The 23212-nt window shown below is 37.5% G+C and overlaps 1 protein-coding gene across 16 annotated transcripts in view; it reads right to left on the bottom strand.

The window, feature by feature from the left end:
- Nucleotides 1–23212, bottom strand: part of tjp1a (tight junction protein 1a) — a 164174-nt gene that overhangs the window by 14562 nt on the left and 126400 nt on the right. For 7 of the 16 annotated variants that reach the window (XM_051898749.1, XM_051898736.1, XM_051898742.1 and 4 more), the window contains 14 exons: nucleotides 21110–21275; nucleotides 20790–20925; nucleotides 16539–16574; nucleotides 11760–11890; nucleotides 9739–9844; nucleotides 9392–9542; nucleotides 6343–6451; nucleotides 5592–5811; nucleotides 4822–5006; nucleotides 4387–4482; nucleotides 4148–4174; nucleotides 2170–2252; nucleotides 1787–1997; nucleotides 493–593 (listed from right to left, as the gene is read on the bottom strand). In XM_051898749.1, coding sequence (XP_051754709.1) covers nucleotides 493–593; nucleotides 1787–1997; nucleotides 2170–2252; nucleotides 4148–4174; nucleotides 4387–4482; nucleotides 4822–5006; nucleotides 5592–5811; nucleotides 6343–6451; nucleotides 9392–9542; nucleotides 9739–9844; nucleotides 11760–11890; nucleotides 16539–16574; nucleotides 20790–20925; nucleotides 21110–21275 — 1758 coding nt within the window. The remainder of the gene's footprint in view (nucleotides 1–492; nucleotides 594–1786; nucleotides 1998–2169; nucleotides 2253–4147; nucleotides 4175–4386; nucleotides 4483–4821; nucleotides 5007–5591; nucleotides 5812–6342; nucleotides 6452–9391; nucleotides 9543–9738; nucleotides 9845–11759; nucleotides 11891–16538; nucleotides 16575–20789; nucleotides 20926–21109; nucleotides 21276–23212) is intronic. The other 9 variants (XM_051898750.1, XM_051898744.1, XM_051898751.1 and 6 more) reach the window with 3 other exon arrangements.

Genomic DNA, 23212 nt, shown 5'->3' with positions numbered 1-23212 from the left:
ATGTAACATTTGTACGGAGCCCCGCACATGACATGCAGGAAAAAATAGTTGGCTAAATCATGCGCACGCTTTACTAAGTCGTTTCCTCGATTTATAAATCTTGTGCACGATTTACATTTTTTTTCCTGCATGTCATGTGCGGGGCTCCATACATTTGTAACAAGGACACTGTAAAATAAAGTGTTTCCTGAAACTTTTTCTGCGCTATGATTTTGAGAATTGACCTTTAAAAGATAAGATTAACACCAATATGGTGAAACATCACAAAAATAAAACTCAATCCACTGGGAAAAAGAACAGATGTTGATCAAATGAACCATACAGTGGTCAACATGAGTGTTGTGACCACAATAACAGATGCATGGGAAACACAAACTATGCTCTATAAATACAGAACCATGGAACCAGACAACCAGGAATGAACCCTGTCCCTGAAACCTCAAGCATCCGCTGTTGAACTGCATCACTGTGGAAAAGTTCAATAAAACTCACCTTGCCCTCTGAGACCCACACCAGCTGGTTCTGCTGCTGCTGAATGGTCTCCTTCAATGCTCCATACCAGCCATCATTCATGTTGTTCATGTTAATGGTGGCTAGAGGACAGTGACAAGAAAGGAAGAGATCAAATCACTCAAGCGAGAATCCAGCTGAGTCAGGTTTTTGTAAAAAAAAAAATAACAATACGCTCAAAAAATAAAACTCCTCACTGTCGGTTGCATAAAACATTACTGGTTTATTTGCTCATTAATTCATCGAAAGGTGGATCATTGGATTCTCTTTTTCTTTATGACTGAGCTGAGTGATCTTTTTGCCCTGTTACATTTACATTTATGAAAGGCTTTTATTCAAAGCGATTTACAAATGAGGAATGATAAAGTATAACACAACAGCCTTTATGGAGCTCAGTGAGATACACTGTGTGCCTGTCTTATTACTTCCATAAAAGACTTGAGATAGCGGTCAGGCTGCCGAGCGAGACCCATCATGAAATTTAATGTGATGTACAGTTTTATGAATAATTATTCCAAGTTATTACCGTCAACTACATATTTCAATTCCCATTAAAGAGGTCACAGGATGTGAAGTGGAGTGCAGTGTGTGTGTGTGTGTGTGTGTGTGTGTGTGTCTGTGTATGTTAATCAGACGAGACGTGGTATGGGCATGACGTGTCTGGGTTCCTTTAAAAACTGGTTCATTTGGAAATTTGGATTTATTTCACTGTCACAAGACACTGTCTTCAATCAAAAGAGTTCCCAAAAAACTGACAGGTGATTTTTTTTATAATGAAATAAGTAGTTTAGGTAAACTATTTATCAGTGTTATTGATTAAGCTATATAATTTGTGTTTTAGTTGTGATTAGTGAATATTAACATGCTTCAGTTGGTGTATATACGTATATTTATATGTATATGTGTATATATATATATATATATATATATGTGTGTGTGTGTGTGTGTGTGTGTGTTTTTCTATTTTTAAGGCGCACTTTACAATGTGCTTCTGTTCATGAGAGTCATTAAAACAATCCAGCTCAAAAGAACAATTCATTCATGAATCGGACATCACTGGGTCTACATTTGCAGAAATGTTGCAAGATGTGGCCAGTGTTGTTGTGTATTTATAAGTTGCCTCATTCGTCACATCTGGGTCCGTAGTTACTTATATTAATACATCATGTTTAGGGGACAGGTGTCTACTGCATGTGAACCAATCTCCCCAGTCTTTTCCATACTTTTTTTTAAAAACAATAAAACATACACAACCTCAAAAAACATCTGTGTTTACCTGTAAAGAGATGGTGGTTGTTCTTTCTCAGTTTGAGTGCACGCTCATAGAGTTTCCTGGCGCTCTTCCTGGACTCAGGACACAGTCTAGTCCTCATGTTCTTCACACCCTGCTTACTGTCAGGATTTAGGAACACCACGATGGGATACCACTGAGCATAATTCAGCCGATCCACTGCGTTAGGAGTAATATCCAACACTGCATGTTTGTCCTGCAGAACACACAAAAAAACCTCTCCTTGATTTCATGGAGTCTCAAGTATATGTGTTGTACCATAATACACCAGCAGGAGGCAGTAGTGCCATTCAGAAAGAGTGTGTTCCTGCATTGCATTATGTACCTTAAACAACTTTGTTTGTCTAAGTGTGTATAAGAGATCTCACCCGGTCAATTATTTGTTTGATAGTGTGAAGGCGTATGATCCCCGAGCTGCGCTGGTCAGTGCCGGCATCTCTGGGTTCACTCTCTACACAAGAGAAAACATAATCCATACTAGCATCCACATACTCTTCCTGTGCCCCATCTCATGCAGGTCATCAGCCTGTTCACCCCTCAAAAGCATACAGTGAGAAGGCAATTCAACATGGATGTGCACATGCGCCCGCATACACAATATGAGCACCTGCAGACTGTTCAAATGTTTCATACGTGTAACATCAATGTGGTGCATTTTGATTAACTATAGATATGCAAATTAGTGGTGCAACGGTTCAAATTGCTCACGGTTCAGTTCGTATTTTAGGGTCACGGTTTCGGTACGGTTCGGTATGTGCTATGTTCAGGGAAAATAGGACTGCTGTCAAATAAAAATAAAGAAAATAAGAACAAATAATCAAACTACAAGCAACATCACAAATAAATACAATAGAGCAAATATTCAAATAAAATAAACAGTGCTTTTCAGGTTTTTCAGGTATCTAACAGTAGTTTTCAGGTACAGAAAATGGATAAAGTAATCAAATATAAAATAACACTGCATATTATCTTCACTGTATGAATTAAATAAAGATTAATCATTACTGAAGTTACAAAAGCTATTCAGTCAAGAGCAGTGAGTGATTTCTTTGTCATTTGTTGTTTGATTTTACATTAAAAACACAGGGAGCAGGAATAGTTTTTTATCCCTTTAAGACATGCACGATCCATTACATATACTGTTACACATGCGTTGTCTTTCTTGACTATTATACGTTCACTTAAGACATAACCGACCATGTTTGCTAGGACACTCGCCAACACGGGCATGTTGACATAATTTTTGTATGAATTTGTCCGCTGAAGTGCAAGACTTGAAAGAGAACTCAGTGATGACGGCGTAAATGACTGGACATTAGAGCATACGGCACTCACATTGAACAAAGTTTACAAAGAGTGACTGTTTTGTCCAAGCTTTTTGATTATCGTTGTTGTAACGTTTTGGGAAGCCAGAATGTGCATCCATCGACTGAAACACATTATCTGAACTCTGTCTGTCTGTTTTTCACGTTGCTATTTTAAACAAACCATATTAGTCTATAGATGCATCGTCACTCGAGATGGACCGCGGTGCAAGTGCATGCCGAACCGTAAGTGGAGAACAGTACGGTTCGATTTTTTACCGAGAACCGTTGCACCCCTAATGCAAATATGGATATTCATTATATAAAGTGGAGGGAATAGGAGCATCTGTACACCACAGTGACTAAGAAGGGGTCTGGAATATCTGAAGAACATTTGACCTTACAGAGCACAACCGGAAGGTCATTACATGGTTAAGTCATTGTGCTTTAACCTTTAGGAGCCATTGGTGGCCCCTGACATTGATAAATTTTTTTATGTGATAAGTTCACCCAAAAATTAAAATTAAAATTCTGTCAACATCCTCATGTTGTTCAAAGCCAAACACATAAGAAGTCTTGAGGGTTTTTTCCCTCCATACAGCAAAATTCAATAGGGTCCAATGGTAAGTAAACGATGACAATTTTTATTTTTGGGTGAACTATCCCTTTAAGACAACATCTGCAGACCTACATCTGTATCCTTTACTATATCATGGCTCTTAAGTAGCAGCAACTACAGGAAGTCTTTTCAGCAAAAAAGAAAAACAAAGAAGTATCACAAAGTAACACAGGAAGCAGGTGCTTGGGATGGGGGAAATCAATGAGCAATGTGCCTTTATCTCCTCTCAAGCATGACTGAAGGGTTGGGGAGGGGGGATTGGAGCTGTTGATAGCATGAACACATCTTGGATTATTTTTCATTAACATTTCAAGCAGTGTCGATCTGGTGTAACTAAAATAAGGGATGCCATAATAATGCACAGCCTCTAGTAATTATGGTTACTGATGGAGTGAGCTGATGTGACTACTGTATGCAACGTACTTTCCCTCCCATCTGGCTGCTGTGTCTCTGAAAAGCAAATACAGTCATACAGGAACAATGTTATGTAAATAAAGCCAGTGGCCACTCAAGGAATCAGTTTACAAGCTGAATTTTAAATGCACTACTGAAACTGGAGAGCAGGACAGCTGTGACTGCTCAAGTATGCTGCACAGGTAGGCGGATTAGAAAACTGAAGCGCTGTCTTATCAAGGGATGCATGTTAACAAATGGACACTCACTTGCAAGCTCGAACAGGTCAGGCACCTCTCTCGCCAGTTTGTCTCGTGCCACGTCTGCGATTGGCCCAAAGATCACAACAGGTCTCAGGAACCCCGCTAAAATGAGACAGAAAAAAAAAAAAAAAACATCTCTGTTTAAGTTTAAACAGAACACGGAAATTTTGCTATTTTCAGATTACTGAATGACCAATATTAAAATTCTATTATGTCTAAATAAATTATGGAAAGTGATAGAAAAGGTCATTTAAATGTAAAAATGGGAGAAATGAGAATGTACAATTAAATATCCAATATCAGCTGAAGCGTTTACAATTTCGATAAATTAAAAATGTTGTAATAATAAATTAAATAAAACAATCTTAAATATTGGCTGATAACTGATATGAAACAGATATATTGTGCATCCTTATCTAACATACATAAATACATACATACCCTCTCTAAGAACCACCCTCTCATAAGCAGGGAACTTGGTTTGAACAGGCTGAGCTGACAAATCTTCTCTACTCTTTCGCAGGTTCCTCTTTGAACTACGTAGACCTCTGAACCTCCAGAAGTCAGCTCGGTCGCCGCCTGCAGTTTTGGGGAGTGTGTACTGTACGCTTGATAACTGCTCTGCCCTGAAGAGAAGATGGCAAAACAAGGTCAGCTTTAGTTAGTAAAAAAATAAAAAAGAAAAAATCTTTCTTCAACAATCCAGAAAGGTCTGTTTGAGCTGCGCCCTCTACTGTAAGCCTAGCCTAGGTGAGAAAAATTAACACAAAAGTAACTCAACATATTACTTTACATTTAAAAAAAACTAACACAATTAGTTGCTTTTTAGGGAGTAATGCAATATTGTAACATTACTTTTAAAAGTAACTTTCCCCAACACTGGTTAGAAGTATACTGAAATTTGACTCTCTCCAGCATCACAAGCTTGTATATAGTTAATCATGCATTACACTAGCTATAAAAAAAGCTTGTTAAGGTTTGTATTTGTCCTTTATCAGTCACATGCCTGTTTAAGTGTTGAACTGTACTACTTGTGGTTGTTTTCAGAGATGGCCTGTGCTACAAAAATTTCAACTTCTGTAGCACCAGTGCTATGTGCAAAAAAAGTTAATGCACAGCCCTGGTGATCTATATATGATCTACTAATATGTATACTCCAAATGTAATACAGCAGCTGTCTATATATTGCTGCTGCTTTACTGAGTAGTTACCTGTTCTTGTTGGGAATAATGCCTCTTTCCACCTCCTGATGGTTCTTCCCAATGCGGATTGCCAGCCAGGAGCCCAGTTTTCCATTGTAGAGGGTGTCCACCACTCTGAACACCTCTCCCTTATTAAAGCTCAGCCCATAAGGAGACTCTTTCTCATACTCAAAGTGTGTTCTGATGTAGAAGGAGTCACCCACATCAGACTCCACTATTCGCCGGTACACTGGAGGACAGGACAACACATGAGATGGTTAACAGGAAGACATGAAGAACAGATTTATAATAAGACTAAATATATTACTTAGTATGAATTATTAAATCTTAACTAAACAATAGGGCAAGTATACAAGTATGCAATACAAAGGAGGGGCAAATGCAGTCAGCGGAGGATCGCGGAGCGGAGCCAGGTGAAAGTATAAACAAGGCTTAAGGATTCTCAGGAAACTTCCAGGAGGGCCCAAATAAGTCTTCAAATTTAGTTATAGTTATTTAGTTATTTAATTACATAGTTATTTAGTTATTTAATTATAACACACTAATTCAAATGTAAATAAATAAATATATAAATAAATAAAGATGTACAACAATAAACTAGCATCATATGTTTGAGTTTAATCATTTTTATTACAACAGAAGTACAGTCTTAGCTAAAGGGGGGTCTTGGAACCCAAAAGGCTGAGAACAACTGCTCTAGAAAAAAGGCATGTAATAAGTGAACATAAACAATACATGAAAGCCACATCCATCTGCTCACCATCTTTCTTCTTCTGAGCTAGGATGGTGACCTCTTCACCCCTGGGAAGATCCAGCAGAAACAGCACTGCTTCCTCACGAATGATGTTTGCAAAGTCAACATTGTTAACCTATGAACAGAAGGGAGTGCAAGAAGAAAACAGGCTTTAGATCTCTGTGGTGCTGTAACCTAACAATAAACTGTTTATTGACAGTGGAAAGAGAAATAAAGAGAAGCAGAGAGAGGAAAAAAGAGCAAATCCACTTTTTCTGTGTTTCTACTTTATCTTAAAGTCACAATCTCATGGGAAAAAAAAAAGAAAAAAAAAAAAAAAAGAGTCGAGGCGAACCTGTACTCAGCCTTGACAAAATGGAAAGGGAAAAACAATGAGCTGGGAGTCTTGCTGTGAGGCAGGGCCTGGAATCTAAGGAGTGTGTGTTTGTGAAGCAGGGACAGGAACTTTCATACACATGAGTGTACGCACATTGTGACGACCTGCTCTGGGACTAGTGTGGGAGAGGCACAAAGCTATCTATGTTTCATTAAAATGTGCTCGGTGATAAACAAGCCTAAATGAGCCTGACTTAGACTCTCTGTATTACACATAGCAACTGACAATAGTGTAAGACCACTGGAGGCTTGAGTTAAACAATGAGCACCATTGTGCACCCGAAGGCTAAACAAAGGAAAGCTGGAATCAGAGGAGAGACAGGCACTGAGTCAGAGCAGGAGTATGTCATGATTATTTTTGCCCACAGCCACAGGGGTCACATAGTGTCTTCATATTTTCCTGAGAAAAAGTGGGATGTTACACAGTGTTACAACACAGTGATTAGTCAACAACAGATGTTCAGAGCAAAAAAATCAAACACATGCTTTCTTAAGACTAGATTTCTCAGATATAATTAAGCATGCTACTGTATCTGATAAATATGTGATGTTTACACAAGAAATGCCTCGGGTTGCAATTAAAAAAAACATCTTTTGTTAAAATCACATACACTCGCACACAATTTTAACAATATATATAGTTTATATAATATATATATATATATATATATATATATATATATTATATTATATTATATTATATATATATATATATATATATATATATATATATATATATATATATACACACACACACAGTGGGTACGGAAAGTATTCAGACCCCCTTAAATTTTTCACTCTTTGTTATATTGCAGCCATTTGCTAAAATCATTTAAGTTCATTTTTTTTCCTCATTAATGTACACACAGCACCCCATATTGACAGAAAAACACAGAATTGTTGACATTTTTGCAGATTTATTAAAAAAGAAAAACTGAAATATCACATGGTCCTAAGTATTCAGACCCTTTGCTCAGTATTTAGTAGAAGCACCCTTTTGATCTAATACAGCCATGAGTCTTTTTGGGAAAGATGCAACAAGTTTTTCACACCTGGATTTGGGGATCCTCTGCCATTCCTCCTTGCAGATCCTCTCCAGTTCTGTCAGGTTGGATGGTAAACGTTGGTGGACAGCCATTTTTAGGTCTCTCCAGAGATTCTCAATTGGGTTTAAGTCAGGGCTCTGGCTGGGCCATTCAAGAACAGTCACGGAGTTGTTGTGAAGCCACTCCTTCATTATTTTAGCTGTGTGCTTAGGGTCATTGTCTTGTTGGAAGGTAAACCTTCAGCCCAGTCTGAGGTCCTGAGCACTCTGGAGAAGGTTTTCGTCCAGGATATCCCTGTACTTGGCCGCATTCATCTTTCCCTCGATTGCAACCAGTCGTCCTGTCCCTGCAGCTGAAAAACACCCCCACAGCATGATGCTGCCACCACCATGCTTCACTGTTGGGACTGTATTGGACAGGTGATGAGCAGTGCCTGGTTTTCTCCACACATACCGCTTAGAATTAAGACCAAAAAGTTCTATCTTGGTCTCATCAGACCAGAGAATCTTATTTCTCACCATCTTTAGCAAACTCCATGCGGGCTTTCATGTGTCTTGCACTGAGGAGAGGCTTCCGTCGGGCCACTCTGCCATAAAGCCCCGACTGGTGGAGGGCTGCAGTGATGGTTGACTTTCTACAACTTTCTCCCATCTCCCGACTGCATCTCTGGAGCTCAGCCACAGTGATCTTTGGGTTCTTCTTTACCTCTCTCACCAAGGCTCTTCTCCCCCGATAGCTCAGTTTGGGCGGACGGCCAGCTCTAGAAAGGGTTCTGGTCGTCCCAAACATCTTCCATTTAAGGATTATGGAGGCCACTGTGCTCTTAGGAACCTTAAGTGCAGCAGAAATTTTTTTGTAACCTTGGCCAGATCTGTGCCTTGCCACAATTCTGTCTCTGAGCTCTTCAGGCAGTTCCTTTGACCTCATGATTCTCATTTGCTCTGACATGCACTGTGAGCTGTAAGGTCTTATATAGACAGGTGTGTGGCTTTCCTAATCAAGTCCAATCAGTATAATCAAACACAGCTGGACTCAAATGAAGGTGTAGAACCATCTCAAGGATGATCAGAAGAAATTGACAGCACCTGAGTTAAATATATGAGTGTCACAGCAAAGGGTCTGAATACTTAGGACCATGTGATATTTCAGTTTTTCTTTTTTAATAAATCTGCAAAAATGTCAACAATTCTGTGTTTTTCTGTCAATATGGGGTGCTGTGTGTACATTAATGAGGAAAAAAATGAACTTAAATGATTTTAGCAAATGGCTGCAATATAACAAAGAGTGAACAATTTAAGGGGGTCTGAATACTTTCCGTACCCACTGTATATATATATATATATATATATATATATATATATATATATATATATACATACACACACACAATTTCATTGTGAAATTGATGAAGAAGATGAATTTTTATTTTATTTTTATTTTATTTTTTACTAAATTATACATACTTCACTTGTAACTAAACAAACACTAAGAGGGACAGGATATTATTAAGAGCATATTTCTGGTCAAATTTAGTGCATGTTCTTTAAATTGATGCTAGATCCATGTTGTAAGACCTCACTGTAAAGCTCTAAAAGATGTTAAGTGTACAAGTAAACGTAAAATAAGATCCTCACCCTGAGAATCTGGTCTCCTTCCTCCAGGCCTTCCTTCGCAGCAGGACTGTCCTCCAGCACACCAGCCACAAATATCCCCACATCATTTCCTCCCGCCAGCCTCAATCCTACGCTTTCTCCTTTCTTAAACTTCACCAGTTTCATACTAGGCCTGGTAACACAGAATAAAACTGGGTCAATCTTTCATGGACTTACATGGCATTGTTTGTGCTGTGTGTGGCTTCAAATAACTTGCACCTGTGCATCTGCATGATAATACAGAAAGCTTACTTGGCTAGTAAATTCAAAGTCACTAGAAAGGGCAAGTGGGAGTGTGACATGAGTACAAATTACACAACAACACTGACCGAAGGATGCTGTCATCATGGGCGACACTGGGCACAGGGGCATCAGAGGGGCTGACTGGCAGATCAACATCAGGTTGGCCAGGTTGTGCATACACTGGTTTTGGCTCTAAACACACATTTCTGTTAGACTTTGATGATGATGATGTACTTCAATAAGCATGCAGTTCTTTTTTTTACAACAGACTCTTTGGTTATTAATCAGACCAAAAAGAACATGAAGAACCAGAGCAAGGAGGACAGCAGAGAGGACAGGTTTTTATCAGTGGAAACATGGGAGTGGGAGTAGGAGTAAGAAGGGTGCTTTCTCTAGGGAGGTGAGGGAGACTGTGCAAAAAATGAGCAAGAAAATAGCACAGTACAAAAATAAAACTAAACATTGTGTTTACACACTATTTGATCACAAGTTTTGCCTTACTGTGAAATATAGTTAAAAGTCATGTTAAAAACAGCCATGAATTGCCTGAATTGTCTACTCTGTCAAAGCAATAATACCTGACTATCATGTTTGCAAATCAGACTGAATGGGTCAAATCAGTGGAAAATGATGCCTTAATTACAGAGTTTGTAGAACTATATAAAAGATACACAAACATGCATCGTATTATATTATTCTAGCTATTATTTTATTAGAAGTAATGTAAATGTTTACTCATTATTAGTATGGTATTATATTTAAATGAGAAAAATATTTTAGTATTGGTTTGGTTGCTTGATCATTAGGGTTGGGTATCGAGAACCGGTTCCAATTTTCAAAGAACCGGGTATTCGATACGATGCGCGCATTTTGATTCTGTTTATCGATTCCTGACATTTTTCAGTCATTCTCGCACGGTGAACAGCAGTATCTATCTGCTAGGACCTGCAACAAGGACCTTATCTCATCACGCACATACGCAGTTCATTACAATCGGCACTGACTTTTGCTTCAACACGGCATTAATCTGAAGGAATGCACCGTGTTTGGGGCCGTTCACATGTCGCGTCTGAAAACGCGTGGAAAGCGCGGTCGCGCCACTTTCTCCTCCTTTCCAAAGCACTTTAGCTCCCGTGGCGTCTGTCGTTGCTATGCAACCATGAACTGCGCTCTGCAAGATGACGAGGAAGTATCAAGGATTAATCGATTTCTAGCCCTTGCATTAGTTTTACTAGATATATTTATGGAGATGAGAAATAAAACCCGGCTGAGCTTTTGATGTTGTTATGGAAAGGCCGAAGCTGATCGGTTGGTTCTTGTCACATGACCTGCGGTGCGCTTGAGGCATTCTGAAAAGCATATAGGCGCGTCTGGAAACATTTGAAATAACACGCCTACATAATAACGAACTTGCGCGTGCAAAAGACGAGATATGTGAACTCTAACCCAGCCGCGAGTCCTAAAGCACTAGATACAGCTAATATTAGCAATAGCAGCGTCTTACACTCAGGTACAAAAACAGTTACAGACTACTGGTTATAGCCTAAATGTGGCAAGAATAAAAGGTAAAAACATTATTTTCTCTCCATAAAAAATATTGGAATCGGAATCGAGAATCGATAAGAACCGGATTCGATAAGCAGAATCGGAATCGGAATCGTTAAAATTAAAACGATACCCAACCCTACTGATCATTGAGTAAGGTAAATTAAGTTTCATGTGCCTTTAACTTGGAAACTGAGTAAACATCTATGGAGCCCCGCACATGACAAAAAAAAAAAATTACATCATGGCCACGAATTAACAATTCGTTCCCAGGACTTACTAATACGTCAACAAGTTTTACTAATTTGTTCCCTCGTTTTAAGCTAATTGTGCGCACATATTTTTGTCCGCATGTCATGTGCAGGGCTCCGTAAACAACACATGGAAATGCAACATGAATTTACATTGGACTAAAAACAAAAACAAAAAAAAAACGAGAGGTGACTTTGTCTTCTCATTTAAGGCTGCAACACGCCACTGGACTGGGGAAATAAGACAGTGGAAGAGCAGAAGGAAAGATAGAAGACTGAAAAGCTGAAAGGCCGTATGTGAAAGTCCCGACCTGGCAGTGGAGGGATCTGTTTGTCCACGGGCTGATCTATAGGCGGAGCCAGAAGTGCATCCTCAGCCATCTTAACTGGAGTGGATATAGCCGCTGGTTTAGAGATGCGCTCCTCCTCACGACTCCTGTGGCTATAGACACACACAACAGCACACAGTCACAAACTGAGTCTGAACTTATCTCTGCTCATAAGCAGGGTTGTGAAGTAACAAATTACAAATACTCACATTACTGTAATGAAGTAGTTTTTATCAGAAATTGTACTTTCTGAGTAGTTTAAAAATTGTGTGCTTTTACATGAGTACATTTTAAGTGAGGTGATTATACTTTTAATCGGTTATTTTCCTTCCGTTTGTGGTCATTACATGCTTGTTTTAATTTTATTTTTATCCATCAATGTGACTGGCTAGGGAGAGAGTAATCAGACTCGTGACTCCAGCCAAATCAAATCGTGCACAGAAAACTTTAAACACAGCAGTAGAAGGCGCAAACTGCTGTTAATTATGGCTGTGGTGGAAGCACATCCTTCAAGATACTAGTTTTTAATTTTCTAATTTGAAGAAACAAGTTAAGTAAATTTCGGATTTCTGCTATATCTACAGGGCCTGAAATTTGGAAGACCAAATTCAGTATGCAACTTATTGATGACCCATTGCGTTATATTGCATCTATGACAGCACATGATGTGACCAACATTTTTTTGTTTGATAAATTTTTATACAATCCGCCTTCATTTACTTTTCTCTTTTTATGAACATTTTTCTAATTCAACATTTTTAGTTCCAGATAATTGTAAAAGATGCCAAGAAGCTTATTCATCGAGATCACTGTAGCCCCGCAAAGAAACATGCATTTTGTTTTGATTTTTGAAAAAAAAAAAAAAAAACCCTGTGAAAATACTTCTATATTTAATGCACATTTTCATTACAAATTATATTATCAGCATAACATTTTGAGTAAATGCAGCTGTTCAAAAGGTAGGTTTTAGAACAATGTGCATTTACATTTAAATTGTAAATTATATTTATTAAATATAAAATATATCTGATATCACAAACGTACTTGTCATTTAACATAAAATAATAAAAATATTTTATGTAATTATGTAATTGCGGATTTAATTTGAATATTGACATACATGCATAACAGACAAATCAAATTAAAGGGTCATGATATATCCGCTAAAGGGACTCATCTTAAAGAAAAAAAAATATTATACAGGCCATTAATAGATATTTAGATATTAAATACATTTTATTTCAAGGGATGTTTTAATGACAATACTATAATACTAAAAAATAATTATGTTACTTTTGGGGATTTTAGGGTTCACATGCCTCCGAAATCCCAGTAAACCCCTTGGTTACCCCTGATATTATTGGGCTTCTGGGATTAATACAATGTTAGCATGCCTGTGAGAGAAGTCAAAAACATATAAAGCAATTGCATTTGGTGGCATTTCAGAAACTGTACATGTGAATTTGGTCATCATGTATGGACGTTTCTTAGAACATCAGACATTATATTTGATTCACATGAATATGAAAGCATCCTGAGGAGAGAAAAATGCTAAATGGAAACAAAAGAAAAGGTCATAAACATCAATGCTTGAAAACAGCAGAGATAATGATTGCTCATTAAACAGCACCAGATGCCAGTGCTGTAGGTCAGACTGTATAATTTTTCTCTTGCTAAAAATTAGGACAGACACTAGAGATTCTTTTAAAAGTGTAAATGAACTCTTGCACAACTCTCAGATATTTTAAATGCTTTGAGGCATCACAAACACTCTCTGTTGCACATTCGGACTTTTGGATATGTACAGACACAAGAGGAACATTTGATGAGTTCAGGATCTGGACTACCCTCAAGAACTTTTGTTACATAACTCTGGTTGGTACAGAATGATTCAGACAGGAAACATAAGACTCCCGGAATATTAATTTAGTCTTTGATGAATGCAATTAGCATTGTTATCATCAATTAGCATTGGCTGAATTTCTACCAGATTCTAAATAGATTTCTACCAAGAACTGGAAATAGATATGAAAATAGAGAAAAAGAGTCCTTGTTGCCTGGAAGTGTACTTTGTCTTAAGCCGGATGCACACTGTACAATTATAATATGTGCAGGATTGAAAAGGTGGCTAGCAAACAGAAACAGTCTCTAGCATTAATTTTTGATCATGGCTTGTCTTGAAAAGAAAAACTGGAGGGAAAAAAAAAAAAAAAACGAAACAAAGACAAGTAGTGGTTTGTTGTTGTCCCACTAATTGCGTCATCAGGTTCTGCGCTCCTACTGGTCTTTGATTTGATGTTTTTGTAGGAGAAAGTCACACTGCAGGACTGTGCGTCAAATCTTCTGACACTGCCAGAATTTTGTCAGAGGTAAAATTAGATCGTATCAGTCATTAATCATTGTGAACAGGTCAAATTAACGATCAAAGACTTCAGATTTTGGCTTAGGATCAGAAGAATCTTTTAGGATTGTCTTAGGCCAAAATCGTACAGTGTGAACCCAGCTTTAAATCTCTGAAGCCCTGGACATGCACAAATATGCATTGACACACACACACAAAGCCTACATAAATCCCAGGCTCTCCTTTGCTCTGTTGGTTTTCTCTGCACTAACACATCTATCACACACACAGGCGAAATCTCTGCTCACTGTCTGTCTCCTGTGTTTATTTCTCACGTGACCTGTTACAATCTCACTGAAATGTCTTTCCATTCCAATAAGGGTATTTGTTTCCCTGCATATTTCAGAATAGAAACTGAACCCCTATATCCTTTACATTCTGCATATAAATCACCATATATATATTTTTGTATATTTTTCTTGTAAATGAACACCCTTCTTGTTCTTGTTTTGACTATTGCACAGCAAAAAAGAAGAATAAATCGATATTCCTACTACAAGCAGAACATATGACACTATGGCACTGCTTGTGCTTTGTTTCTTAAAGGGATAGTTCACCCAAAAATGAAAATTTGATGTTATCTGCATACCCCCAGGGCATCCAAGATGTAGGTGACTTTGTTTCTTCAGTAGAACACAAATGATGATTTTTAACTCGAACCGTTGCGGTCTGTCAGTCATATAATGCTTGTCAATGGTAACCATCTATAAGAGTCAAAAAAACACGCACAGACAAATCCAAATTAAACCCTGCGGCTCGTGACGACACATTGATGTTCTAAGACACGAAACGATCGGTTTGTGCGAGAAACCGAACAGTATTTGTATAATTTTTTACCTCTAAAACACCACTATGTCCAACTGCCTTGCAGCATTCAGTTGGTGAGGTCTGAACGCGCTCTGACAACGTAAGTGATCTCTCGCACTCATTGAAGTATAAGCGCGAGACATCACTTCTGTCATCAGAACGCGTTTTCAGACCTCACCAACCGGATACGCAAGGCAGTTGGACATAGTGGTGTTTTAGAGGTGAAAAATGATATAAATACTGTTTGGTTTCTCACACAAACCAATCGTTTCGTGTCTTAGGACATCAATGTGTCGTCACGAGCCGCAGGGTTTCATTTGGATTTGTCTGTGCGTGTTTTTTTTACTCTTATAGATGAAGTTACCATCGACAAGCATTATATGACTGACAGACCGCAACGGTTCGAGTTAAAAATCATCATTTGTGTTCTACTGAAGAAACAAAGTCACCTACATCTTGGATGCCCTGGGGGTAAGCCGGATAAACATCAAATTTTCATTTTTTGGGTGAACTATCCCTTTAATTATGAATGAATACCGGTAAAATTACTTTGTAAGCTCCTCTCCTTAGCCTTACCCTGGAGTTGGTTCAACCTCCACCTATCACTCACAGCTGTATCCAGCTTCAAGATTTGAGATTAATAATAAAAAATAAAAAATAAATAATAATAATAATACAAGAAATAGCTACATCTTGTTCTAAAATTATTATGCATTATACATTATTTTACACAAAAATATATATAATATACAAATATATACAGATATACAAACTAATAATTTTATTTATTTACATTTAATTTGTCTTTTTATTTTTACTCTGCTTTTTATTCATTTTAATTAATTTAACTGACAAATTTTAGGTTTATCTTTCATTCCCCATGCAGTTTTAAACCACTTAATTCTACATGTCTGATTATTTCTTATTTCCTTTATTATGCTTATGCAAAGCACTTTGAATTACCATTGTGTATGAAATGTGCTATATAAATAAACTTGCCTACCCTAAACTTAGACAACACTGAATCAACACACTTAAGTGCTCTTGAGAAACTATGTGTAGAGGAGAGAGAGATTAAAAAGCTGATGCCTCAGACAGAGGAGAGAAAGTGTATATCTCCATGACTTGTACTGTGAGGAAAAATCCATCTGGTGATGCAAATTTCAGAGGGAATTGTGTCATCTCTCGTGTGCCAAGGTTAATGAACACGCATGCAGGAAAATTAATTCAGAACTATTTCTGCATAACAGCCTTGATACCCACTGGCAGTTTCCACAAACACACATACATACATACAGAGCTAGTTGCCTCTGCGCTACCAGCTCAATATGACAAAATGCATGCTGATTTCACTACAAGCACATATTAATGCACCACATCAAATGCATTAAAGTGCATTTTTAAAACCTTAAGTGTCTATATAGAACACAAGACCCACACAATATAAAACAATGACAAAACTGCACAAAAAAAAAAAACACATATACAAAATATTCATGCACTCAGACTCCATCTACAAATACTATCCACTGTGTACAGAGCACAGCACTTACAGCGGGAGCATTCTGGTGAGAAAAGAGCCCGTCAGCCTGCGTAGAGACAGAGCAGTATTCAGTGGCGAGTGAGTGATGCAAGGCTCTAAACCTGGCTCACTGACAAACATGTTCATCATCTCCCAAATACCACTAAACCTAGCAGTCCAAGCCCAGTAAATTGCTTTTTAGACCATCAGTTTTTTTAGCGGTGCAGAAGCAGGACCCAAGAACATTCCCATGGTGCCCAGCACTGTTAATCATCCAGACAACAGTCAGTTCATATAGTATGTCCACTACCGGTCAAAAATTTGGGGTTGGTAAGATTTTTTTTTTATGTTTTTAAAAGAACTCTATATCCTCACAAATGCTGCATTTTTTTTTTTTGATAAAAAAAATAAAGTAAAAACAGTAATATTCATAGTTTTTATGTGACATCACACCCAGGAACGCCCACCAGGAGGGCAAAACAAGGCTTTCCTCCATTGCCCACCAGTCATTTTTACCAGGTTTGTGCTAAGTTATAATTTAGTAAGACAGTGATATTAAAAGACCAAATTCGGTATACACCTTATTAATGATGCATACTATATACAGGCAAGCAGATGAACCCAGAATATAAACACAACATGCAGTTTCTTGTTAAGCGTTTTTCCAAAGAAAACCATTATAAAGAAACCGCTTAACCATTAATTTTGTTGTTCATATTCTGGACTCATCTGCACGGCTGTATTTAGTATGCATCTTGAATAAGGTTTATACTGAATTTGATCTTTATAATAACACTGTTTTAGTACATTAAGGGACTATAAGTGATTTTCACGTTATGCGTTTTAGAATGTCTTGCTGTTTTTAGTAGTTGAAATACTGTATACACAAATACTGAAATACACAAGTGCCCAAAACTTGCATTTTATTCACGTTTTTGATTTTCTTCTTTTGAGATGGAAAATTGACAAGTCTATAATGTAGTTCTTTGCATGACTTGCCCTCCGGGTCACGTGACTGAAAACTATGAATTGTGAAATATTATTACAATTTATAATAACTTCTATTTCAATCATTTTAAAATGCAATGTATTCTAGTGAAGGCAAAGCTGAATTTTCAGCAGCTATTACTTTGAAGGATCATGTGACACTGAAGACTTCTAATATGCTGATTTGTGGCTCAAGAAACATCTCTTCTTATTATCAATGCTGAAAACAGTTGTGCTGCTTAATATATTTGTGAAAAAGTGACTTTCAGGATTTTTCAGGATTCTTTGGCGAATATAAAATTCAACAGAACAGCATTTATTTGAAATTAAATCTTTTGTAACATTATAAATGTCTTTGTCTTTACATCCTTGCTGAATAAAACTATCAAGTATTTCTTAAAAGAAAAAAGAAAAAACCAGCAGGGTATGTTTAGTATAAATTTGTTTAAATGTTTTCACCCAAGGTTTCTTACTCATTGTAGGGAGTTTTCCTTGCCTTTGTCGTCTATGGCTTACTCAATGGGATTTTTAGGCACTATACTATTATTTGCAAAGCTGCTTTGGAACAATATGAAATGTGCTATACAATTTAATTGACATGAAAACTGAATAGACATTAGCTCTAGTATTTTCAAATTCAAAATCATTCAGTGGAGACTAATGATTCTACTACTTGCCACTGTCCACATGTGCAAAGTTAAGGCAGACACACAGACACAGACACAGACACACACACACAAGCAATTGCTACAGCTGTGGCAATTCTGAGACTTAAAAGGCAGTGACTTGTTGAGGTGAGAGAGCCGATAATGAGGTGTAATCTGAGTTCAGATATTAAATGAGACGCTGCTCTAGACAGACAGGTGGAGGATGTGTGGGGACGCGAGGTGTGAAATTTCATTAAAATACAGCCTGCAGCAGTGTGGGGATGTGGGATGTAGAGAGCAGCTGCTTTAATGGCAGTAAGGATGGCATGTCCCCTGGGAAAGGATCGGCACCTTGTGTCATTGTCATCTTTTTCATCCCTGTCTCTTTACATACTCACAGTACACCATTATGTGCCCTTTCTTTGTTACTTCCATCTGTTTTACATACTCCACTTGTCCTCTCAAGATTTCCTCTGGCCCCCATCCACCACTTACAAAAAAGGACCACAGTAACCACAGTGTCCGCCAAAATGCCATAACATAATGCAATTTTTATTATTTTTATTATTATTATTATTATTGTTATTATTTAATCAAATTAGTATGTTTTCTTCAAACAAAAGTTTTCAGAATCTCTCATCCTGTCTTATTTATGGCTGTCAATCAATTATAAAAATAATTTAAGACATTATTGAGGCTAGGGCTGGGCGATATGGCTGAAAACTGTATCACGATATCAGTGTTTCATATTGGTCGATATCGATAATTATTGATAATTTTTTCTGACCCATTTAAAATAAGGACCAGGAGAAAAATATATTACATTTAAACATTTTTATTTTAAACTTAACCTTCCTCTGATCATAATCCCCTCAGTTATTAAGACAGAAACGTCAACAACCATGGAAAACTCAAATAATTAAAATGTTGTGCTGTGTTGCAGCTACAGATGTTGTTGGTTGAATACGGCTGTGCTCCAAAGGGTGAGCGCGGCTAAGGTGGTACATCAAGTTCGTGGTATTACCAGTCTTGCATAATTTGCAGACGACATTGGTATGACTACGGACAGACTTATAATATCCAAAAAACTGCCATACTGGCGAGCTGACTTTTCCTCTTTTATTTATAATTTCCTTGCTCGCTGCGGCACTCATTTTCTGCTTATCAGTTGCCGGTTACTGAAGAGGAATCCAGCAGACCAGCACGAGACAACGATATGGCGCAACCAAACTTGATACTGTTACATGATTGGCTGTTAGCGTGTCACTCCCTACGTTGCTAGATTACCAGAGAGCGAGTGCCTTTGTTAATGCAACCAAACTTGCTTCGCAACCTCTGTTTTCTTCCGACGAAGAATAAAAAAAAATATCGAACGTTTTAATCGAACACATTTTTTTATTGATATCGATCACGTGTCTATTGCGATACATATCGTTATCGTTTTATCGCCCAGCCCTAATTGAGGCTGACAAATCGTTTATTAGACGTTACAAAAAGTGGATTTTTGTACAAAATAAATACAATAAATTGACAGCTCTGAGTTTGTTTTTTGTAACAATAACTCTAGCAAGTAAGTAACTAGTATTTATGCTGAAATTGTGGTTACAGTAAATTTCTGAAAAGGACTATTTGTTAGTGGACTATTTATTAGTGGAGTCTAGACTGCTGACATGTGTACCTGTTGTAGCTTATCCACATTGTGTGAACGAAATAGACACTGACACTGTCAAAACTCTTTATATCAGAGAAGGCCTAACTGTTGTAGTCAATAACTTTGGCCCTTCAAAACTACTTCCCGGCCAAATATTTTTGGTTTTTGACATTTCGGTGCATATATATCATGGTACTTGGTACTATAATATTACCATATACCATAATTTGTTATGTATATATCTGCCATCTATCTAAACTTTTGTAGCTTTTACTGGTCTGTAGCATCACAGAACAGTTATCCACATACAAACACACTGATTCTTGTACTTCATTGTCTCTCTTATACAAACACACACACACACGCACACAAACAACACTGAAAGAAACCGTCAGAACACTAGGCGTCAACACTTCTCAGTGCACACGTCTACAGTGCTAGTGCACATCTATTATGTTAGCTAAGACAGCTACATGAGCTCAGCTCTACTGTAGTGTCAAACTGGGTTAAGGTCAGCCAGCTCACTGCACCATGACCAACACTTACAGTCTCCCCTGACTGCAGCCAAAACAAAACGAAACAAAAATATTTCACACAAGTACAAATAAATGACACAAATAAATGAAAAGTGTATTTGATAAAGCAAATGTATGTGTCTAAGTGTGCAAATCAGACCTATCTGCTTTACTGATTATTCTGATTCATATGATTATTAATGACACTGGACGCAAGCTCAGAGGTGAGGGGAGAAGAAACCCTGAAACCTTGCCAGATGAACAACCAATTACGTTGCTTTTCTGTCATTAACCAGAATGATGTAGCCTTACTGTTCTAGCTATACCAGAGGACCATATGCTAAATTAGGGAGCCGGTGAGGATAAAAATGGTGTGAATTAAGGGGCTCAGATGACAAATAGTCCTTTAAAGAACTTTGCAGGATATTTGAAACTTTAGGTAGTTTTATTTGGTTAATGTAAGCATTTCTGATGTCTCTTACCTGCCGTTGCTCATCTGCTGTGGAGAGTGGCCGGAGATGTCGGAGGGCTCTGAGCGTTTGTCAGGGGAACGGGATCTACTGCGACGGGTGCGCTCATGGGAATGATCTGACGCCAGTGAATGAATTTCTGAAATGTCTGTTAAAACAAATCATGATTTTCAAGTATCAACTTAGCACAAGTTGACGTTCTTTAAAAAGAAAAAATGGCCAAGAAAGCCATGTAACCAACACAATCCAAAATGTAAAGTCTGAATTATCATTTGACTGTAAGTCTAAACATAGCTATTTCAGATCTACATGCTTAACTAAGATAATCTCACCATCTCTGTCTGAATTAGCAGAGGGAATGCTATCGTCCAAATCTGGAATGTTGAGGAGTGTTGCCCTCTCATCTCTCTGCACCACCATCTTCAGCTTGCCTTTCGATCGCTCTATAAGCTTCTTTGCGTCTATCAAAGACAGGTTCTCAGTCACTGTGCCATTGATCTATATTGAGATGAGATAGAGAACACCATTTTTAAACACACTATGGATGCACAAGTCTGGCATTTTGTATAGCACTCCTTTAAAAGTGACCTGGTGATGAAGCACAAATCACTGTTGAGAAAGCCTGTACTATAAATAAAGCATTTTTTTGTTTAATTATAAATAATATTAAAAACACACTTTCTCTCTCTCTTAGTGCTTAGCTTAGCCATGGAGATAACAATAGTTAAACAGATCATGTACACTAACGTTCAAAAGTTTTGGGTTGGTAAGAGATTTTATTGTGTATGAAAAAAATCCCTTATGCTCACCAAGTGTGCATTTATTTGATCAAAAATACAGTAAAACATTTTATTTGAAATAGATATCCGTAACATTATAAATGTATTCTATTGACTCTTTTCAGTCACTTTTAATAAATGTAATGCATGCTTGCAGAATAAAAGTATGGATTTCTTTCAACACACACACACAAAGAAAGGGGAAAAAAAGAAAAACGTATGTAATCTTTTTAACAGTAGTGCATATGCAGTAAAGAAAACATGCTGTCCGTGATTTTACATTTACAGAGCATTGCAACAAAACAGCACCGCTGGCAGTGTACTCTATGCCCTTCAGTTGCACTCCAGTGCTCTCTGCCCTGTTCCACTTAGTAAGCACTAGACTCATTTAGCTAATGAAAGTTCATAAATTAACATGGATATGTCAAGTAATTCCCCCATTAAACAACTAATAACTTGGTAACAAGTCAGCAAGCTGATACTTTTTGTATTCTTTAAGGTAATTAAATCATAATTATGCAAACTTTAAGAAAGAGAGTGAGAGAGGTTTAACAAACATTTAATTTTGAGCAGGGCTCTTAAGTCATTCAAGGAATGAAAGCAAAAACCAGAAATGAACAAAATTACAGGAAAAAACTCAAATTAAATACAGTTTAAAGGTTCTGAACAGAAACGCTTATTTGATATTACCATTAATGGTTAATAACGTTATTTTATCATTCTGTTTTAAGATTTTAATTTTGCAGTCAACCCATTAATGAGTTCAAATAGTGCGGCCTATGCAAATGTGACGTTGACGCATTCGTTGATGCATGAAATACCCGCACTCAGTTGTCAAGTCACCCTATGTAAGTCGCAAGGCAATGTGCTGGCATTATTTGTTCGATCTCAGGAGTTTATCCGAGGATATGTCCATGGCAGGTTATACCCAGCATGTGTTTTGAAACCAGCAAAAACTGCAGTTTTGAATAGTAGAGGTAGAACCTCTGTGGGAGCTCAGTTTTTACTGTCATTTAATATATTTATCCAAAAGCTTGTGGTAAAGAAGATGAAATGTTTCGAATAAAGAAAACACTGTACTTATTCAAAGAACCAGTTTTTTTATTTACCCTTGCACTGCAAACTGTTACATGTATGGTCTGTCTCCTATGTTTTATTGTGTTTTTGGTTCAGTCCTCACAGGAGTCATCCTATTTACCTGTCATCCATTGATTATCTCATTTGCTTCCTTTGTTTGTCAGATGTATTTAAGTTTTCACCCAGTCTCTGTCGGTCTTTGTTGGAAGCCACTTGTATGCAAGTGTTTGGTTGTGTTTCTCCTGAGAGTTTGTCATTAAAGTTTATCCCAATGTTGTTCTTCTTCGCATTGCAATTAACGTACACAGCCATTCCATAACACAAATAAGCAGAGACTGGTCTCCAAAATTTGTGCAGGACTTCATTCACAATTGAGGTGGGTGGAGCTACTGTATGAGGTTTGCCAACAGTTTGAGGATCCACTCAAGTTCCGAGGTTTAGTGACAAGCTCTTAGAATAAAGTTCAGTTGAAGTTCTGGTATAAAGTATAGGCTTATTAACTGGTATTTTTTCCTAATCAAACCATTTTTGGAACGATATGGATCGATACTGTTACAGAAGGAATGCATGAACAGAAAC

The sequence above is a fragment of the Ctenopharyngodon idella genome, chromosome 7, assembly GCF_019924925.1.
Source record: "Ctenopharyngodon idella isolate HZGC_01 chromosome 7, HZGC01, whole genome shotgun sequence".
In the NCBI taxonomy this organism is placed as follows: domain Eukaryota; kingdom Metazoa; phylum Chordata; class Actinopteri; order Cypriniformes; family Xenocyprididae; genus Ctenopharyngodon; species Ctenopharyngodon idella.
This window is presented reverse-complemented; position numbering and strand designations above follow the sequence as displayed.